This window comes from Apium graveolens, chromosome 1, assembly GCF_009905375.1.
Source record: "Apium graveolens cultivar Ventura chromosome 1, ASM990537v1, whole genome shotgun sequence".
Lineage (NCBI taxonomy): Eukaryota > Viridiplantae > Streptophyta > Magnoliopsida > Apiales > Apiaceae > Apium > Apium graveolens.
In genome coordinates, this window is record NC_133647.1 from 110,198,329 (window position 1) to 110,220,632 (window position 22,304).

The 22,304-nt window shown below is 35.4% G+C and overlaps 1 protein-coding gene across 1 annotated transcript; it reads left to right on the forward strand.

Moving 5' to 3' along the window:
• The first annotated feature begins 19,670 nt into the window (after positions 1-19,670).
• On the forward strand, positions 19,671-21,548 carry LOC141699686 (cationic amino acid transporter 1-like). Its single transcript, XM_074503565.1, has 4 exons — positions 19,671-19,698; positions 19,869-20,032; positions 20,254-20,668; positions 21,238-21,548. The coding sequence occupies exons 1-4, from the start codon at positions 19,671-19,673 to the stop codon at positions 21,546-21,548; spliced, it is 918 nt and encodes a 305-aa protein (XP_074359666.1).
• Positions 21,549-22,304: the final 756 nt, after the last annotated feature.

Sequence of the window (22,304 nt, forward strand, 5' to 3'; positions counted from 1 at the left end):
CATAACACGTCAAATAATCAATGGTATATCGTTTATAAAGATGTCTCGGGTCATAAACAGGCTTTCAGGTAATTAAAATGATTTTTAAAACCTTTTTCGGAATTAAAACAGGTCGTTGGATCAATTCCGGAGTAATAAACAGGGTTCGGTTTTCCAATTCTGGCTTCAAAACAATTTTATAATAATTATCGTGCCTTGAAAATAATTTAAAATAATATTTTAAAGCTCGAAACTATTTTCCGGATTTTTAAATCATTTATAAATAATTAAATCCAATTAAATAATCAATTAAAATCAATTAATAAATAATTAAACTAACTAATCAATTAATAGTTAAATTAATTGATCAATTAATTAATTAATTATTAATTAAAATTAATTAATTAAGTAATTTAGATTTATTTTTAAATTAAAAACAAATTTTAGAAATAAAAATAAATGATTTTTGGAATTTAACATAATTAAAACTATTTTTAAAATCATTTTATAAAAAGAAATCTTGTTTTTGAAAATAAATAAAACTGAAATCAAATTTTTATAAGCTTTTAAATCACCAGGGACTGAAGTGTAAGTACCACAAACTCAGGGGGGTCAAATGGCGATTTTGCCATCGTCCCCGCCCTGTCGCCAGCGACCTGGACGGACGCCATTAACAGCGATCCAAGCTTTCCGGCCAACTGGGAGGACAACCTAGAAACGTACCAAATTCACAGGAATTATTCTCCTTGAACCCAGAAACATATCTGCAACGTCAAAACTGTCAAACAACCACCGAATCGACCGGAAAATTCACTGGAACTTTCCGCCGCCGCCACGGTCGATTTTCCGACCAAGGCTTTTCAGGTATCGTCCACTCATGCCACTAGTACCAATCGACTACCATTTCAACGATCTATCTATTGGTACAAACAATTTATTCTAATAAACCCTGGGGAAGAAACCCCCAAATTATAATCAAGAACAATCAAGAACATTCAAACCCTAATTTCAATAATCCGAGTATTAAACCTAAAATTAAACATGTTATTGAACTCCAAATTTGAAGTATAATATACCAAAATGATCAGCATCAAAAAGTCTACAAATGCAAGCATCAAATCATCCAAACAATCATCCGAACAAAAATTCCTAATTTAAATCATTAATAATTCGAATTAAAAACAGTTTGTAGAGAATTACCACTTGATTCTGCAGTGGTTTTGATGAAAGATTCTAAAAGTACAAATCAACAGCTTCGTTTTGAGTATAAGCATGCCAAAATCCGATATCGATAACGCCTCCGAATTTGTGTTTGATTACGAAGAACAGTTTATGATTATAGTATTTTCTCTGTAAAACTCCGTAAATACTGTTTGCAAATGATTTTCGGTATAAAATTAAATACGGTAGAGGCTATTTATAATTACGGAAAATTAGTATCCCGTTGGATCATTCCGGATATAAAACGGTACGTTTATTTATAAAAACTGATCCAAACGGTACCGGTTTTCGAGATAATTATCCAAATCAGTACAATTTGTACTACGGTCTTGGTCTCAGCGCCTGGTTACACGTACTACGAGGTGATAATTGTAATAGTTTAATAAAAGCTCTCGTTTATCAAAAATACGAGTTTTATTGATTTACCGAAACAAATATTGTATCGAAAATGTTACGCCGGGACCCGCGCAGGACAAACCGTACGCCGGATCGAAAAAGTCGAAACATGGAAAATGCTCGGAATATTGCAATTTGGTTAGGAAGGAGTTCTCGGAAGAGTTTCGGGTTTTAAAAACGTAAAAACGAATGACGTCGGTTGGTTCCCGTTTTTATAAAATAGGTTTTAAATACCCGAAAAAAGATTTTATAAAATCCATATGATTCCTATAAATTCATAAATCAGCAAAAAATAATTAGAAAGATATGCCAATTATCTATATTTTATTTTGGACATACAAAAATTAAAATACTCAATTAATAATATTTTTAAACATCCAAACACATTTAACACTTAACAAATAATTCACAAAATTTATACTGAACACATATAATAATTATTTATTAGCAAAAAAAATTAATTACACAATATATCCCGGATATTACAGTCTAGCGCGATGTCCTAATGCGGCCAGGGTGATGACCGGCGAGGAATTCATCCATCTACAGTAGAAAAGGTTACTTATTGGTATCTTTGCCTAATCAGCAAGATATCGGGTTTATGCCAAAATTCTGTTCTTCCAAATTCATTGGATATTACAACTCTGTTCATACTTTACATGACAGAGGTTTTCAGGAAATGTATGAGAGATATATATCTAGATATATATATATATATATATATCGGGACTTAATGAAGTATCTCGTAACTTCATTTCATTCAATGATATTTCAAAGATTGAATCTATTCAAGTCTTATCTTGTAGTCTCATCTATGTGATGAACTTTTGAAACTGATTATACCTTGAACGGTGGTAGTTCAAGTAGTATTCGGAAAAGATATAAGTATATTGGAGTATCTCGTAACTTCATCTTTTCAACTTATATCTGGTTAATGATTATCTTATGCATGTCAAAAATTTTCAGAAAAATGTTAAGACAAGGTTAGATATATGAGATCACCTTGTAACGATATTTTTATACAGTTATAAACTGGAACTCTGTGTATATTATACATGTCAGAGGATTTCAAAGATTTTGAAAAGTATATATGTATATATATACTGAATATTTTGCGACTTGGTCGCGTTACGATATCAACTTGGTTCATTTCTTCTTGACCAAGACTTTCATGAGTACTATGAGAATGCTCATATATTGTTAATTATTATACATATTATTTCGGTGGGCTTGTTGCTCACCCTTACTTTCTTCTTTCATCACACAACAACAGATAGACAAGATGAACAGGATCAAGCTCCCAATTCGCGAGCAGATAGGAAACGTTCCGCAGTTTCCTGTAGGCGTTGATGCCGTGTCGCTGAGGTAGGATCTACCAATAGGCTAGGCTTTCAACTTTCGATGTACCAGACTTATGTATATTTATGAATTGTAATAATGGTTAAGAATATGTAAATTATTCAGAAACCCTCTTTAAGGTGTAATGGTTTATAATTGTGGAATAAAATGACTTGTGTTATTTTTGGTATTCATCTCTGAGACTATAACTTGTGGTGTGTGTGTTTATTATAGGGTCACAGTACGGAGTAGTTGATTGTTTATTAAGATTGGGTGTTATTAAGGGAAATGGAACTCGTGACAACCCGGATCCCCGACCCCGGATTTGGGGGTGTTACAACTATCAATCATAAAATATAGCTTACAACCCCAAAATAAAACCAAATATATACATAGTCGATCCCGGCTTGGAACCGACAGATAACCCATTGTATCTTTATAACTCTTTGGCTAAGTGCTTGCTCACTTAAAAACTTTACTACCTGCTCTGGCAACCGGAAGCCCTCAACACGATAGGGACCACCAGGTACGCTGTTACGAGCAGTGCGCCTAAGCCTGGTCATCTTCTTGCTTAACTTCCATGGTTAGATTAAAACAAAACATATGAGTATAAAACTCAGCAAGTAACTAAAAAGCAGTTCTACAATATAAAATCCACAATATACTTTACTGATCTCAGGGCATTCTACTTTATCAATTCTAGGTGGCCGATTTCTATCTTTTTAGGCTATGAAAGGGGTTATGAAGAAAATTTTGGGCTTTCAAGGAACAAGGCTCAAGGCAGGGTAAAAGCCGACATTCATCACAAATCATTAACAGGATCACAAATGATCTTTCGAATGTAAAGCGACAATCTTTTCATTATAAGGAAACAATTATGTGATCAACAGAATACAAAATCAGGGTTCACGAGCTATAAGCTTCACAATATCACAGTCAACTCTTTTCAAAGCAATATAAACCATTTTCATTTTAAAAGAATCAATTACTGAGTAGGAAGTTTCAATTCCTTTTTAAATAATTATGGAACCCTTGATTGGACCACTTTATCTTTCATTTCATAATAATAATACGGGTGATCAGCCCATACCGACCTCCATCCGGTCTTTAAGGTACCAGTGGCATAATTTTAGCCTTAAACTGGACTAGCCCCACTAGCCTCTTACTATGACTGGACTAGTCCCACTAGCCTCTTACGTCCAATGCAATCCATCAGGAATTCGTTTGGAAAACCTTGAGTTGGAAAAAGGTAGGTTTATTAAATTCATTTTATCATTACCAAGAATATGAAATCATTCGGACTCTTTCAAGTCGAAACTCATTCTTAAGTTCAATTTCAAGAATTCAAAGTTAAGGGAATGAATCAGGAATAAGCAAAGGTCAGTTCTAGGGATCTTGATCAATGATAACATGGTACTCAAGTTAGGGAAATCAAAACTGTTTCGAGGATCAATAGAGGATAAGGTAAATAAGGAATGTAGCATCATTACAAGGGGTTCGTAAAGGTACTTATAGGGTTTATAACAGTTCATGGTATAACAAATGAATAAGAAAAAGAAAGTTACCAAGGGTTGGATCAATAAGCTTATCAATAACAAGTTCACAAGATCAATGACAGGGAATCTCAAAATCAATAATAGGGGTTCATTGCTTTAACAGTTCAATACTCTACTTGGCATGAACAATATCCTCTCTATAACCATTTACACAAGTAAATAGAGTTACTTGCATGAATTCGCTTTCGTGAAGGTTGAACTATTGCCACCTAGTATACCTTTCCTAGCCTAAATGCCCTCACGCTTCGAATCTACAATCCAAAACCAAAACCTTAATTAGTTTCTCAACTCTCGTTCTCGGAATGTTTACTCAATACGATAGCTCGATTATACTCTTGACTCGAACTATACAAGTATAGTTTATACACACATGCACATAGCATATAACACATTCTTTTCTCATAGCCTTTATACCTTTATATACTCAATAATCAACTTATACTCGCTTTAATCTTGACTATTCTTCAAATAAAACTAGTATAACTCATACGAGTACACGATTCATTCACAACTAAATCTTTACGACCATAACTATCACATATAGATTTTAAAATCATTCAACTTAGTTCCCTTTTCTTTTATTCCTTAATTCGAACCACATACCACAATCAAACAAACAAATCCATAGTTATTCACATATATACATCCAATCACTCTTTTGATTATCAAAAACCAAGTTTTGACTTTAAGTTCATATGGCCTATTCGGCCTTATTGCAAATACCAACCACAAAATCAATCAAATACTCACTTAGTTCACATAAACACATAACTCATTCAAAAACCTTTAAAGAATCATTTTCCTTTCTTTTAATCATCAAAATTTGAACCATAACCATATATATACAATCAAATTTCTCAAAAATTACACCATGCAACTTTAGTTCTAGCATAATCCAACATTTAAACTAACATCCTTGTTAGTCCCTAATAATGCAACAAGAATTACAGAAGGGGGTTGAATGGAATTCTTGAAACTTTTTCTTGGTTTAAAAGTGTTCTGACTTAAAATATATGTGTGTGAATTGATTTGCAAAGTGCGGAATAATAACATGGAATGAATCAAAACACAAGTAATTAAAAACACAAGTCTTTAAAAACTTTCTGGTGGATTTGAATGTATCCACCAGAGATATATATTAATCAAGAGAACTCTGTGTAGCAAAGTTAGCTCACAGCTGCTTACAAATATGAACAACTAAGTTTACAGAGAAATGCTAAGAATACAACTTATAAATGTTTCTCTGAGAATTTTCTTGCTTAGTGTTCTTGTTGTTCTACTTGCTACTTCTTGGTTTATATATCACCAAGATTATAAAGTAATAAGACAAGATAATAAAACAAAACCTATCAAGTCTAGTACTAAGCTGCTTCATTACTCTATTCCAGCATCTTTGAATATCTTCATAATAGCATGGAAATGGCAATACTTCTTTGTTCTCTAAAACCCAGTTGAATAGGCTTCCACATTACTTTTGCATACACTTGACGCATGTGACTGTGTTGTCACTATCAACAGATATTTGAATTGATTATCCGTCGGGTACATGATCATCCGTCGGGTTGCCTTGTTGATAATCCGTCGAGTGACATTGCTGTTTATCCGTCAGGTAGCAATCTGGCACTTGACTTCATTTCATTTATGCAAAATTACAAGACATCATCTATGTACAATTAATCAACCTATTCTGCATATCTAATTAAAGTCAACATGACTTGAGTGCTACTACAAAATCTAAACAAGGTGTATACTGAAATGTGCTACAGACTCATTATTACACAAGCTACTCACTCGATGGATAATTGATCATCATCCGTCGGGACTATATTAAGTCATCCTTCGGGACTATATTCATTATCCGTCGAGTGCTACATTTTTCACTAAGTAAAATCTACTAAGGTGTTTTGTTAATGAAATCATCAAGTTCACAACATATCCACAACAATCTCCCCCAATTTATGTCTACTGGAATTGTAGCCATAAATTAAGAGAAACTTGATGATAACAAAACACCCTTAAAAAATAAAACTTTAAAAGTAAGTAGATAAAACTGTAAAGTGCTTCAAATAACAAAATGCATAAAGATTAGCTCACAGTCATTTTCAAGGTGCTCCTCTAGCCTGAGCAGATTAATCTAATTCCTTGAAGGTCTGGTCTCTTTCCAAGCTTTCTGTTATTTTCTTCTATATGATTTTGGAGTTGTCTGCAGAATTCTAATTCATCAGATTCTGAGAGATTTAGCTTTTCTTGCATCTCCAAAAGAGTCTCATTGCTAGAGATGCTCAATTGGTCTTCTAATCTGAAAAATCTTCTAACTGCTTTGTCATCCATGAACTCCATCAGCCAGTAGGGCCTTAGATGCACTCTACTTCCTATGTAAGGAATAGTTAGAGTCTTTGGGAGTGCATCTTTAGCTCTAATACTCCTCAGTTCTTCAATCTTCTTTAGAACCAGTCTTCTTTTAGTTACATTGAATCCAAAGTTCTTCTTGAATGATGAATAAACTTTTATCAGCACAGATTGGCTTTCTTGAAGGATCCTGTGAAGTGGCCATTGAATCTCATTTCCTCCCTTGTACTTGAAAACTAACCTTTCAGGTAGATTCCTGTAGGCATCAATCCCTCTAACTTCTTCTAGTTCATCTAGATAGAGGTTTAGATCAGAGAATTTCTTGATGTCACATAAGTACATGTAATCTCCCTTGCTGACTTTGGATTGAGCTTTGATTAGAGATTTGGATTTGAGAGGGGACAACTTCACTTTCTTGACTGCTCTTGACTTTGTTCTCTTTGGCTTGTTAAGGATTGGCAAATTGAAGTCAGGAATTAGTAGACTTTCCCATTCTATTGGTTCATCCTTAGGCACAATAGGTTCACCATGAATGTTCCTATAAGGATCCACCACCTTAATGTCTTCAAATACCACTGAGGGTTTTGATGCTTGAGTTGTAGTTGGAGTGGATTCCTTGGAAAACTGATCCTCCAATTCCTTACCAGCAAAGTTCAATTTCCTTTTGGTTCTTTTGGGCAATTCCTTGTATCTTTGAGATTTCTTCTGTTGTGGTTCAACTTGCTTCTTTGGATCTTGAGATTCAGTGATTTCAGATGGCTGAACAGGAATTTGTTGTGTTGGTTTCACAGCTTGTAGCTTGGCCAAGATAGCAGCTTGCTCTTTCCTTTGTTTAGCCTTTTTAGCATCTAGAGCAGCTTGCTTCTTTTCTTGCTTTAATCTTGCCTTTTCTTCTCTCTTTGCTTCAGAAAATTGAGGATGTCTAACCACCACACAAATTTCTTTACTATTTATGAAAACTTTAGCAATTCTCCTTTTTAAAGCTGAATCAACTGGATCCTTGTAGAAGGCAATGGACCTTGACAATAGTTTCTTCTCATCAGGCTTTGGTGTCTCATACACTGTATCCAAAGGGTTCTTTAGTGATGATTTTGGATAGTTCACCCTTGGCTTCAAAAGTACTTCAGCCTTTGGAGATTTGATGCAAGATGGTTGTCCTCTTTCCAGGTAGTTCATGCTCATTTCAATCACAGAGATTTGCTTGACTTGAGAGTGATGGATGGCTGACTTTTCTGGCTTCTTTGCTAGCCCAAACTTCTTTTGAATGTCCTTATCAATTTTCTCCCAGTTGATTGGAATCAACTGCTCCTTTTCAGCTGCTCTTATATTGGCTGCTGCTTCATTTATCAGATCAATATTATCCTTAGCTGGTGGCTTTGAGATAGTAAATGTAGGCACAATTACCTTGCTAACTTGAATGTTGAGCACTTTTTGCTCCCCCTTACTCCTAGAACTCTTGATCTCCCCCTTTTTGTTATCATCAAGCTGAGTAGAGGAGGAGGTTTGTGCAGCCACCAGTTTCTGAAGCAAGTCAGTTTGTTGAGCTTGGTGTAGATGAATTGCTGTAAGAGATGCTTCCATTATTGTCATTCTTGTATCCAAGGCATCTATCTTTATGGCAAGATCAGAATTTTTCCTGAGCTGTCTCTTAATGTCAAGCATTGTAGCTTTTGGAAGTTTAGAGTCCATCTTGTCAGAAATGGCCTTTTTCGTCTCATCAATATCACCTTTGATGGTGTTGACATCTCGAGCATGTTGAAAACCTTGGATTTGTTATAGTTACATAGAAGCAAGATGTGCTTGAAGGAGCTTTTTGGTGTTGGCATTTGTGGTGGTTTGAAGAGCAGAATTTGTCTGATTTATGAGTTGAATCAGGGTTGTCTTGAAGTAGTGTTCATCACAGTGCTTTGAAAATGCCCAAGATGGCATGCCTGATCTTGAACTAGAGCCTACTTCTCCCCCAATGTCCAATGGCTCTTCTTCACTATCTCCACCTTCACCTCTAAAGAATTCTTCTAAACCACCAGTCTCATAATCAACATCGCCAGCTGTAGTGGGTAAAGCTGTGATGGCATTCTTAGCTCTTAGCATTGACTGTATGGTGTGCACCAAGTTGAGCATCCTTTCTGCATTATCATTGCCCTGTTCATCTAGAAGTTGATATGCTGGAATAGGGTGAGTAAATGTCTCAGCATCAAGGGAGGTAGAATCTATAATAGCTTGAGGTTGCTGAGATAGTCCCTCCCTGTCTACATCCTGGACATTCATTAACTCACTTGTAATGACATCCACCCTTATATCTCCTGTACCTGCATATATCTCATTATCTCTCTTTTGTTGCATCAAGGTCTCACCTTGGCTCCCCACCCTCACACCCTCACCTTCATCATCTAAGGTGGGACTCCACACACTCTCTTTTGCCAATCCTGAAGAACTGGAATGCATATTTGCACTCTTTTCCTCTCATTTTTCCTGGGAGCAACCCAGACTCTCACTCAATTCACTCCCTTCCCTCAATCCTAGGAGTGATTGTACCACCACTAAGTCTTCTGCACTTGAGATAATTGATGAAATTGGAAGCTGTGCAGAGACACTCGACAGATAAGGGATATCCATCGGGTTAGCAGTTTGACTATCTGACGGATAACAGCTTTTAAGCTTATCTGTTGGGATACAATCACTACTCGACGGATGAACAATATCCATCGAGAGAGTAGGAATAAATGAGTTTGGAGTGGAAACTATTGTGGACTCTGTGTAGATTGATGAAAATTTTGGCACAGATGACTCAACAGTTCCTGAAAGAATTGGCAAGTGAGCCAACAAATCATCCAAAAGATGATGCTCACTTGCACTAGATTTTGGCTTCCCCAACAGAGTCAAAGAAGGGGAATCAGGAATTGATGTGTTGATCATATCCACATCCAGAGAGTTTGTGGGAAAATTTGGTATTTGGAGTGCTTCTATAACTAAAGATTTTGGCTGTGACTCCACATTTATTGGAGCCACATCAAACTGACTTTGAAAAGGTGCAGTGATTGTGTCTTTAGCACCAGTTTGCATAGTGTATGAACCCTGTGCATCCCCAAGGGTTTTTGGTTTCTTCTTTCTAGTATAGGTTTGGGGTAAGCTTGTGTCCCTTACCCTTTTGGTCTGTGCTCTTGGCTGAGAGCTTTGTTCAATAGTCACATCCTTTTAGGAGGATGCAACTAGCAATGAGCTTATTTCCTTATTAAGCAATGCAGTTTGTTGGGAAACTGCAGTGTGGCTAGGCTAGGAAACACTCACCTCTCCAACCTTATCCTTAGGGTTTCTTTGATGTTCACCCTGTCCCTCACCTACTTTACCCACCTTCACACTCCCCTCTTTAGGTTTGGTGGATTTTGCAACTGGCATCTTTTGAGAGATGCCAGAGGGGGCTTTCTTTGACTTGGATTTAGAAATTTTAGATTTGGTAGCTTGGGTAGGCAACTGTTGGGTCATTGACACAGTTGACATAGCTACACTAGAGTGCACAGAAATTTGTGAGGTTGGAAGAGTAGAGACAAATGAGATTACCTCACTTACCTGAGGTGCTTTCATTACAGGGAAATAGAAGAGTGGCACTTCTTAGTGATGGGTTGCCCTGTTCAAATCTGCAATAATTCTTCTTTCTTGAACCCAACAATCTAGTTTGTTGGTTGGGTTCTCAAGCATAATTCCCTCAGAGAGGTGGTTAGCTAACATCATGAAAAATCTAGCATAGTAAATATTTTTACCCCTCTTATTTAACTCACCTAACTTAAACCCCAACTCAAATAAAACAAGATCACTAAAGTTAAAGAACTTATCAATTACAAGCATGTAAAGCATGTTAAGCATAGAGATATTGAGAGAATCAAAATTACTGATTTTACCAGAGAATACCTTAGTAACTACATCACAGTGATAACTCTATTCCTTCCTAAGACCCAATTGAAGGGTTTTTAGCACATAAACGCAACGAAAACGTAAATTTAAATCTTAAAAAATATCTGAAACCCTCTGCAGGATCCATGCGAAAAATAATATTTTATTCGTAGTTCAGTATGTTTACCTTAAGAAGCTTTACGTTAATGGAAAAATGGAGGTCTTTAATAGCGATCCAAGAACGATGAACAGAAATCCCTAGTAGCTGCTCCTCAAGTGTGAAGCACTCCACCGATATCCACCAAGAGTACAATATGATGGAGGAGGAAGAGGTTGAGAGAATTAGTTGCCTCCCTCTTGTTGTACTTTAGAATTAGGGTTAATTATTTGGGTTTTAGGAAAATAGGGTTTATAATAGTATATTTATAGGCAAAATTTTCAGCTGAAAATTTTTCATAAAATATTATTATTATTAACCCTTTAATTGATTATTCTTATTAACCAATTAACTAATAATTAAAACACCTTTTAATCATTAATCCCTTTTTTAAACACTTTAGAAAAATAATTCTCTCACTTGATTTAATTTCCAAAATTAAATTCTTAATTAATAATATTAAGAATTAATAAAATCTCATTTAATCAATTATTAAATCTGCTAATTATTTATTTATTTCACAAATAAATAATTACCAGCCATTATTAATTAATTCCTCCACCATTAAATCATTATCTTTTATGGTGTGACCCTATAGGTTCAATATTAAGCCGGTAGTAGAAATAAATAATAATAAAACTATTTTATCATTATTTATATAAATTCTCTAATTCATTAAATATGATTAATTAATAAAATAATCATATTTATTCTACATCGTGAGGGATACTTCGCAGCATATCGCGACTATCCGGATAATACGAATTCACTGCTTAGAATACCAAGAACCTATTCAGTGAGTAGTTATCGTACAATCATTTCCTTCTAACCTGCAATGTCACGATTAAATACAAGGCATGGAACTTGTGTCAAGCCTATCTCATTTAATCATTTGCTTTCCTATTCACTATGCTTAGTTCTATTTAATATAAATTAGAAACTCCTTTCTAATTTCATTCACTCTGGCCAGAGATTCCTGAACTAGCATAAGTGGATCAGCATTGAACATTCTCTTCCTTCACTGGAAGGGGTAGATCCTTTATTGATCATACACTATCTTCGTATACAAATTCCTATACCCAGTAGAGCCCTTATAATTGTCCCTGGAGACTAAGAACTAAACCAAAACATAGTTCGGTGTACACAAGATGACTATGATGACCTCAAGCTAAGGATACTTGTACAACTATCACTATGTGAACAACTGCTGATACGTGAGTGAACTCCATCAGTTGTTCAGCTGTGTGAGTCATGTTCAGTGAACTTATTCTATAATAAGCACCTACATACTAGCTATAGTGTCACCACACAAATGTCTATGAGAACAGACATCCTTCATAATGAAGCAAGCATAGTATGTACCGATCTTTGCGGATTACCAATTACCAGTTAGTAATCCTACGACCAGGAAATATTTAAGTTCAGAGTTATCATCTTTTAGGTCTCATTATTATGATCTCATCATAATCCATAAAAGCTTTACTCTAAACTATGCTATATCTTATTTAAACACTTAAATAGATAAAGCCCGCAATAAAACCAAAACAAGTCTTTTATTAATATCAATGAAATCAAAACAGATTACATAAAAGTTATTCCTAAATCCTCATACATGATTGGACTTAGGACACATCTCTTTCACCAATCTCCTAATTTCTCTTAACTTAGAAGTAGAGAGTGCATAGTTCATGGAATTAAGCATATTAACAATGTCAATGTCTGTGTGTGGTGAAGTTACAGTATTATCAGGAATCTTGAAGCATGCTTTAACAACATCACTATTAATACAGAATTCCTTACCTTTAATAGTGAGTGCGATGGTTTTATCAGTTGAGTTGTACACATCAGTTGACCACATTTCTTCAACAACTTCACAGAAGATGGTGGGTGATTCCAGCATGGCATAGTTGAGTTTGCAGTTCTTCATAAAATCCATCATTTTGTGGAAGTCACCAGACTGTTGAATCCCCTTGTTTACTAGAGCCGTGAAGTTGTTCTTCTCATAGATAAATCCAGTTTGTGACATGATCTTGACGACTGGTGCCATTGTTGGAGAGTGGAAATTACAGAGATAGAGATGATAATTGCTTTTGAGAAAGAGAGAATTTAGAGCAGATGATTTGAGAGTGATAAAAGAAAAGCAATGAAAATGAATTATGCTTTTATACTATCTCAAAAAATAACTGTCAAAAATAATAAATTAAAATAAAGTAACCAATAAGAATTGCCCAAAATAGCCGTTTAAAAAATAAACTGTAAAAATTCCATCAATTATCCGTCGTGTTATACTTGCAAACTGTAAGTATACTCGATGGATAATGTTCAGAGAATTAACGGCTAGGATTCAGACAATTCGACGGATGCGGATAAATCTGTTATCCGTCAAGTCATAAAATATTCCAGAAAAGTAATTGATTTTATTAACAAAATGTATACCGACGGATGATCAAACTTGATGGATAATGATCATCGGTCGAGATGTAAATTTTGACTTAGCCAAAATTTCATCCAAGACTGAAAAATCAATTAAGTTTCTGGCTGCATTACAACTTACAAATTATCTGAAAAGATTTAAGAATAATTTAGCATACATAACTTACTTACCAACCTTGAAAAGGTGGATTCATCCAGTGGCTTGGTAAATATATCTGCAAGCTGCTTTTCACTTGGAACAAAATATAGTTCCACGGTACCATTCATTACATGTTCCCTTATGAAGTGGTACTTGATGTCTATGTGCTTTGTCCTTGAATGCTGTACTGGATTTTCAGTGATGGCAATTGCACTTATGTTATTACAGAAAATGGGAATTCTTTCCACTTGCAAACCATAGTCTAGCAATTGGTTTTTCATCCACAAAATCTGTGCACAGCAACTGCCAACAGCAATATATTCAGCTTCAACTGTAGAAGTAGAAACTGAATTTTGCTTTTTACTGAACCAGGACACAAGCTAGTTTCCTAGAAATTGACAGGTTCCTGTTGTACTTTTTCTATCAATTTTACAACCTGCATAATCTGCATCTGAATAACCAGTTAGATCAAAACCAGAATCTCTAGGGTACCAAATGCCAAGTTTTGGTGTTCCCTTGAGATATCTGAAAATTCTCTTAATAGCTACAAAGTGAGATTCTCTAGGATCAGCCTGAAATCTAGCACACAAATATGAAGCAAACATTATATCTGGCCTACTAGCTGTTAAGTACAGAAGTGAACCAACCATGCCCCTATAACTTGAAATATCCACAGACTTTTGAGTAGTGTTTAATTCAAGCTTAGTTGCAGTGGCCATGGGAGTTTTTGCAGATGTGCAATCCATTAGATCAAACTTCTTCAAAAGATCATAAATGTATTTAGTTTGACTAATGAATATTCCATCACTAACTTGCTTAACTTGCAAGCCAAGAAAGTAAGTTAGTTCTCCCATCATACTCATTTCATACTTACTTTGCATCACTTTGGCAAACTTTTTGCAAAGTTTTTCATCTGTAGAGCCAAAAATAATGTCATCTACATAAATTTGAACAAGTATACTATAGCCATTAACATTTCTAAAGAAAAGAGTTTTGTCTACAGTACCTCTAGTGAAGTGATTCTCTAAAAAAAACTTTGACAGAGTGTCATACCAGGCTCTAGGTGCTTGTTTCAGTCCATAAAGTGCTTTCAAAAGATAGTAAACATATTCTGGAAAATTTGGATCTTCAAAACCAAGAGGTTGACTCACATAGACTTCCTCCTCCAAATCTCCATTCAGAAATGCACTTTTCACATCCATTTGATAGACTTTAAATTGGCATGGGCTGCATAGGCTGCATAGGCTAAGAAGATAATGATGGCTTCAAGTCTTGCAACAGGAGCAAATGTTTTATCAAAATCTATTCCTTCTTGTTGACAATAGCCCTTAGCAACCAATCTTGCTTTGTTCCTGACTACTATGCCATTTTCATCCATCTTGTTTCTGAATACCCATTTGGTGTCTATTGGATTCTTTCCTTTAGGCTTAGGCACCAGCTTCCATACCATATTCCTCTCAAATTGGTTTAGCTCCTCCTGCATAGCTAGAATCCAATCAGGATCCAGCAAAGCTTCTTCTACCTTGTTTGGTTCTTCCTTATAAAGAAAGCTGTTGTATAGACATTCTTCTTGAGTTGCTCTTCTTGTTTGAACTCTAGAAGATACATCACCAATGATGAGCTCAAAGGGGTGATCCTTTGTCCATTTCCTTTGTTGAGGTAGATTAGCTCTAGATCAAGAGGCCTCATTGTTATCTTGATGTGTGATTGAGTTTTGATTGTTAGAAACTCCCCCTGAGTTAATGGATCTTTGATTTGAGTTAGGGGAACTTTCTGTAAGTGATCTATTCTGACTTCCAACTTCTTTTGATGACCCGACGGATGGTGAATTTTGAGTACCGACGGATGAGGCTGGTTGTCTCCCGACGGATAAAGCAGATTATCTCCCGACGGATGAAGCATTTTTCAACTCGACAGATGTTAAATTTTGTGCTTCATTGGTAGTGGATTTTTCTACATTATCCTTAGATACTGTTTCTTGATCACTTTCATCATCACTGTCATCACTAACCATCTCCACATTGTCAAATTTGAGACTCTCATGGTAATCTCCATCTTGCAGTCCTTCAATCTTTTTATCATCAAGTACAACATGTATTGATTCTACAACAATGTTTGTTCTTAGATTATAGACTCTATATGTTTTACTAACAGCATATCCAACAAAAATTCCTTCATATGCTTTAGCATTAAATTTCCCATTCTGATCAGTTTGATTTCTCAAGATATAACATTTGCAGCCAAAGACATGAAGAAAATTTAAAGTTGGCTTCTTGTTCTTGAACAATTGATAGGGAGTCATGCATTTTGCTTGATTAACCAGAGAAATATTCTGAGTATAGCATGCAGTATTTACAGCTTCAGCCCAGAAATATGTTGGTAGTTTAGATTCTTCAAATATTGTCCTGGCAGCTTCAATAAGTGATCTATTCTTCCTTTCTACTACTCCATTTTGTTGTGGAGTTCTTGCTGCTGAAAACTCATGCAAAATCCCATTTTCTTCACAAAATGCTCTCATGACAGAATTCTTGAACTCAGTTCCATTGTCACTCCTGATTCTTCTAACTTTGAAATTAGGATGATTATTGACTTGCCTTATGTGATTGATGATGATTTCACTAGCCTCATCTTTAGACTTTAGAAAATATGTCCAAGAGAACTTTGAAAAATCATCTACAATTACTAGGCAAAATCTTTTCCTTGAAATGGACAACACATTGACTGGTCCAAACAAATCCATATGTAGCAGTTGCAAAGGTTCTTCAATTGTTGAATCAAGCTTCTTTCTGAATGATGCTTTAATTTGCTTTCCCTTCTGGCAAGCATCACACAGTCCATCCTTAGAAAACTCCACTTGAGGAATGCATATGTATAACATGTCATCAGGCTCTATTTCTTGTGATTTTATAGTATATATCTACAAGAATACTACATGTTAACTTCAGAGTTCAAATATTCTTATAGTTACATATTCTCGATGTAATTTTTTTATAGAACTTTTAGTAGTTAAATTACTTTCCTGCTATTATTTAAAAGTCTCTGTTGCCTTGGTTTTTAGTTTTCAGTTTTCACTGCCAGTCAATGATTCACTTCTCTTGCACTCAGGTGAAGAAACTAGTACTAAGACAGGTGGAGCACGCATTCAAAATATAGGGATTGATCTCAACTTTCCTCCTCCCTTAGATAATGATGGTGAAGCACAAGGTGAAGGTGAAGGTGATGGTGGTACTGCTGCTGATGATGAACATGCAACAAGGTTATACTTATAATTATGTTTCTGATTATTGATATATAATGGTTATATGGACTAGTTATTTTAAGTAGATAGTTGAATATTTGCAGCTTCAGTTTTAGCAAAGTGGTTTAACTAGTAAGCTACAGAGCTCTTATCTGCCTCCATTATAATCTTGGTAGTTTAAGTAGTGCTATTTTTTTTAACATTGAAGTGATGTGGAGGAAGATCTGCTCTGTAGTTTCTTGTTAATCACTTGGTCTGCAAGTAGTCAGGTCTTTCATCAGGAACTATCTTGTCTTTTGTGTTTACTTTCTTCAAGGGAAAGTGGAACTTACTTATATACTACTAGTTATATCTGTGAAGAAAATATTAAAGAAGCTACTACAACTTTTCTATGTTTTCTCTTTTTGGGTATATCAGATGATAATGTTGCAAAATTGATGATGTTGCTGCATATATATATGTTGATAAATCAGATTTAAAGTTCTCTTAGTTCTCTTTTGTGGGTTTTCTTATCACATTTACTGAATGCATGCTTTTGTCCTTTCTAGTTTGATGTTTTTGTGGTGTACATGTGAAACGTTTCATATTTGGTTGTTAGATGCTTCTTGAACTATAGTCTTACAGAGCTGAAATATTGTAATATATGCATGTTGACATCATATCATAGTTCATGCTACTGCTATTGGTTAACTTTTCTAAGATATAAAAGAATTTTTGCAAGTGGGGGGCTAATGCCTTGAATTGGAATTGCCAAACTGCCTACTTCACTTTCACTTTTTTGTAAGAAATATAATTTTGTACCATTCTTTACTTCAAGCTTAGGCATATTTTCCATGTATAATCTTGAAAAAGTAGCAGAACGTCCTTTATTCATCTATATAACATTGTCTTCTAGAAGTAATTTACTTCTTATACCTTATAATTCTATAGGAAATCAATTAATATATTATAAAAGTTTTATTTTGTTTTTTAATGATTATATTTAATATAAATGTATATATATTTAATGATTGACCTATCTATTTATGTATATTGGAGATTGGGTAGTTTTATGGTTAGGGGGTGGTTTATCTTAGAGTCTGCTAGGGTTATATTTATCTAATAAGTGTGACCAAATATTTATGTTTGGTAGGGTGATGAAATTATTGTGGTGATTCCATGGGATGAATGGTGGGAATTGTCACTAAAGGATGACTCTAATCCACATATAGCCTTGCTTCCTTACATCCTGATGTACGTAAAAGTTTAACTCAACAACAGCTTAGAAATATGCTCATAGCATGTCTGGGAAGCCTTATGGTTACCACAACATGATATTCAATTGGATTGACACTGTAGCTGACAACTATCCTCCACCTCTCGATGCTCACTTGGTAAATTCTTTTCTACATTGACAAGAGAGCTTCTCCTTACATTGTAATAACTCATAGGAACTGGAACCTAATCGACGTTTCCAACTAGACCACTCCTGTAAAAAAATTTATGTCCCACATTTGTTAATTTCTACATAGACTATGATTCTCATTATGTAAATTGTAAATATTCAGAAAAATAAAGATCAATACGTTTTCTTATTTTGTCGTCGTTGTTGGCGTTGGGATGAGACTATTTATAGTACTTTGGTCGTCGTTAGCGTTGGAGATGGTTTGGAGAATGTATTGTAATATAGTTGTTTGGTTTGCAGAGCTGAGACTCTTATGTACGCAGATTTGATATTTTTGTTGATTATGGATTGTTCTAAAAACAAACCTTATATTTCAAAAATGTTTAGAATAACTGTTACATTTGCTTGTTCTAGTGTAACATTTGTTTACATATAATGTTACATTATATATCTTACTAGTGTTACAATAGATAAAAAACTGTTACAATACACATATTCCAGTGTTTCCTAACTAAAAAAATTGGTGTTACAATAGATAAAATCTACTGTTACAATAGGTTATGTGGGACCCACAAGGTGGGGTCCACGTGGCTCCCATAGGTGGGGCCCATGTCGGGGCCACGTGGACCCCACCTTCTGGGTCCCACTTATGCAATCTTGATCAAGCTATTGTATCACTCATTTTGTGTTATATTTGGGCATGTTAGTGTTATAGTAGGTGCCTATTGTAACGTTTTCCTCTCTGTTACAATAGATCGGCGAAGTGTTACATTAGGGTGTCTATTGTAATGCTCGTATACGTAACGCCCCCTGGTGTTACAATAGACCTATTGTAACGCTTTTGGGGCCTATTGTAACCCCATTTAGGCATTACAATAGCCCACTTATGGCGTAGTGGATATGCTGCGTGTGAGGGAAAATCAGTCACCTGCATAAGTGCGTGGTTTTTCTTCCCAGTATCCTTATTGTGCTTTAATAGGTGTTTAGTTAATTGGTCTGCCAAATCATGCACAAGCATCTAGTTTCTGTCTGAATTTTACAAAGTTTGTAAAGGTCTGGAGCTTGCTAGAAATTTCCAGTTTTCTGTACTGAGAGAGGTAAATACAACACTTTGTCGAACATATATGTTTGAGCTTTTCCAGAAATCATATCTATCTGCCTAAATGAAAAAGGATAATGCTTTAATATTTTCATTCAATGTTATAGTTGGATTTTACGTGATACTATCAGATTAGAAACTCGAAAATTGACTATATGCATGTTTTTTTATCTGTTATTCTTAGAATATACGGTTCAACAAGGTGACCAATTCATTGGTGCAGGGCATAACTTCAATGGACAACAAATTGTTCCACATGAACATACTACAATGCCAGAACTTGACTCTTAGCCATATAACCATAAATACGCCAGCAGAGAGCCTCAACACTGTTATGCAAATTGTGTATTTTATTGACAGAGATATTGGATGGTCAAGCGTGCCGTTGGAACGAAAGCTTGTATGTTGAGGAAAGCAGTAACATGCTAATACCTTAGACATGACAACGTTTTGGAGGTAATAAATAGAAGTATCGTTATTCCTTGTGCTAGACATGTTCTGGTCTTTGATTGCTAGGCATGGTAAATTATGCATAGACACTACTTACCTAGAATATAAAATTTTATAATTACATGACATTTAGTATACACCTGGTTGTTACATACATGTCAAGCACCATAAAATGGGCTTCATTATCTGGAATGTGGTAATGGTAAAATTCAGTATTACACTCTAGTCGTGATTTGTACAGGTATATTGGCTGCTGAAGATTTTGACTATAAAGAACTTGGTTCAGAGAAATCAGGGCGTGACTCTTCTGGAAATGTTTGGTATGAATTCTGGAAAGAGACCATGTACAAGGGAGTATGCATTTTTTATAGGGCTGATGATATTTTGGACCTTACTGGTTTTCATGTTTATTTATATTTTAATACACACACTCTAAACCTCCGAGTCTTGAGTTTTGATATTAGTAATTTAAATCACAAGTGTCACCAAATACTCAACGCAAGGTGCCTCACTAGTGACGCTTAAAAAGTAAAAATCTGTAAGTAGCTAAAGTATAAGGCTTAAAGTGTACGTTTTTCAAGCATTGACATTCACTTGTACAAAATGACATTTATGTGGACATAAAGGTCAATGTCAATAAGCCTTTTGTACATGGAACTGGGCTCAGGAGAAGAGGGTGTTCGTGTTCAAAGGAAGATTTTCTTCCAGAGGAGTCATTTAAGAGCTGGGGAAACTATGTAAGTGCCCTGAAGGCGACTCCCTCTCGGTTCGTGGATCGGGTATTCACTCGATCAGCTGACCAGGCTGAGTTGGAGACCAAAGCTCGGAGCCACAACAAGATGAAGAAGACTCTGTCATGGTGGGATCTAATGTGGTTTGGCATTAGAGCAGTGATTGGAGCTGAAATATTTGTTCTTACCGGGTTGGAAGCGCGTTATCATGCTGATCCTTCTGTTGTTCTCTCCTATATCATCTATGGGATCTCTGCTTTGCTATCTGTATTTTGCTACACTAAGTTTGCTGTGGAAATCCCGGTTGCAGGTATGAAAACATAGGAATGACACGCTATTATGGGTCATAAGTTGACGAAGAATGGTTTATTTATCTTTTTAAAATGTTAATTCAGATTCATGTGATCTCTTATCTTGCTGGAAATTATTTGAAGATAAAAAGAATGAGCTATTTTTTTTACTAGAAAATGTATTAATACGTTCAAATTCATTCAAGAATATATATATCTAGCGAACTATCAATCTTGCGGTATTCATGCACTAGGACTACTATAGTTCAGAAAGCTTGTAAGTTTGTTATCAATTTCAGTTATATTCACTTCAATAATAGTGTTAAATGATAAAATTAGAGAGCACAATTAAAAAATTTGAAGTCGGGGCTCTTTGGTGACATGTTCATAGCCATAAATACATGGTCCTTATGTGTAGACCTTTTTAAAACATCTGGTCCCTAAACTTGTATCCTTTAGATAAAAGCCCCCTTTGGAATTTTTTTTTAACTTTCATCCTTTTTATTTAACTTGTTATCTACATATTTGTGGGCAATACGTATGCAGTTTTGTAGTTGTTTTTATAGTTAAATTCTTTCCATTTCTCCAGGTGGCTCATTTGCCTACCTAAGAGTAGAACTCGGTGAGTTTGTGGCCTTCATTGCTGTTGGAAATATAATTCTTGAGTACATAATTGGCGGTGCAGCGGTAACTCGATCATGGACATCCTACCTAGCCACCCTTTACAACCAAGACCTGGATGATTTTCATATTTATGCTAGTGCGCTTGCAGATGACTACAATCATCTTGACCCTGTAGCTATTGGCATAATCATAATCGTTTGTCTGTTTGCAGTTTTTAGCACCAAAGGGTCATCTCGTTTAAACTACATTGCCTCATGTGTCCACGTAATCATTTAAACTAAAAAGCTGGATAAGCAGTTTGAGAAGTTTTTGGAGGTGTTCAAGAAACTTCATATCAACATACCTTTCGCTGAAGCTCTTGAACAGATGCCTAGCTATGTGAGGTTAATGAAAGGTATTCTCTCTTTGAAAGTGAAGCTCGATGACTTAGAGACCGTTGCTCTAACAGAGGAATGCAGTGCAGTGTTGTAACAGAAGTTTCCTCCGAAGCTTAAAGATCCTGGAAGCTTCACTATTCCTTGCACCATTGGAAACTTGTCGTTCGACAAGTGTTTATGTGATTTAGGAGCTAGCATCAATCTGATGCCCTTTTCTATCTTCAAGAAGCTTGGTCTGCCTGATCCGACACTAACATACATGTCATTGCAACTAGTGACCGTTCCATCGCTTATCCACGAGGTATAGTGGAGGATGTCTTGGTCAAGGTACATAAACTCATCTTTCCTGCTGACTTTGTAATTCTTGATTTCGAGGAAGATAAGAAGATTCCCGTTATCTTGGGAAGACCATTCTTGGCTACAGGCCGAACTATGATCGATGTGCAAAAAGGAGAGCTTTCGATGAAGGTTTATGATCAAAAGGTCACTTTTAATATGTTCAAGGAAATAAAGTTACCCACAACTAAAGAGGAGTGCTTTAAAGTAGAGTGGGTCGACTCTGTAGTAAATTCAGAGCTTGACCAATTGCCAAAGTCAGAGACCTTAGAGAGATCCTTAATAGGGAAATCAGTTATTGATGACAAGGAAGGAGTAG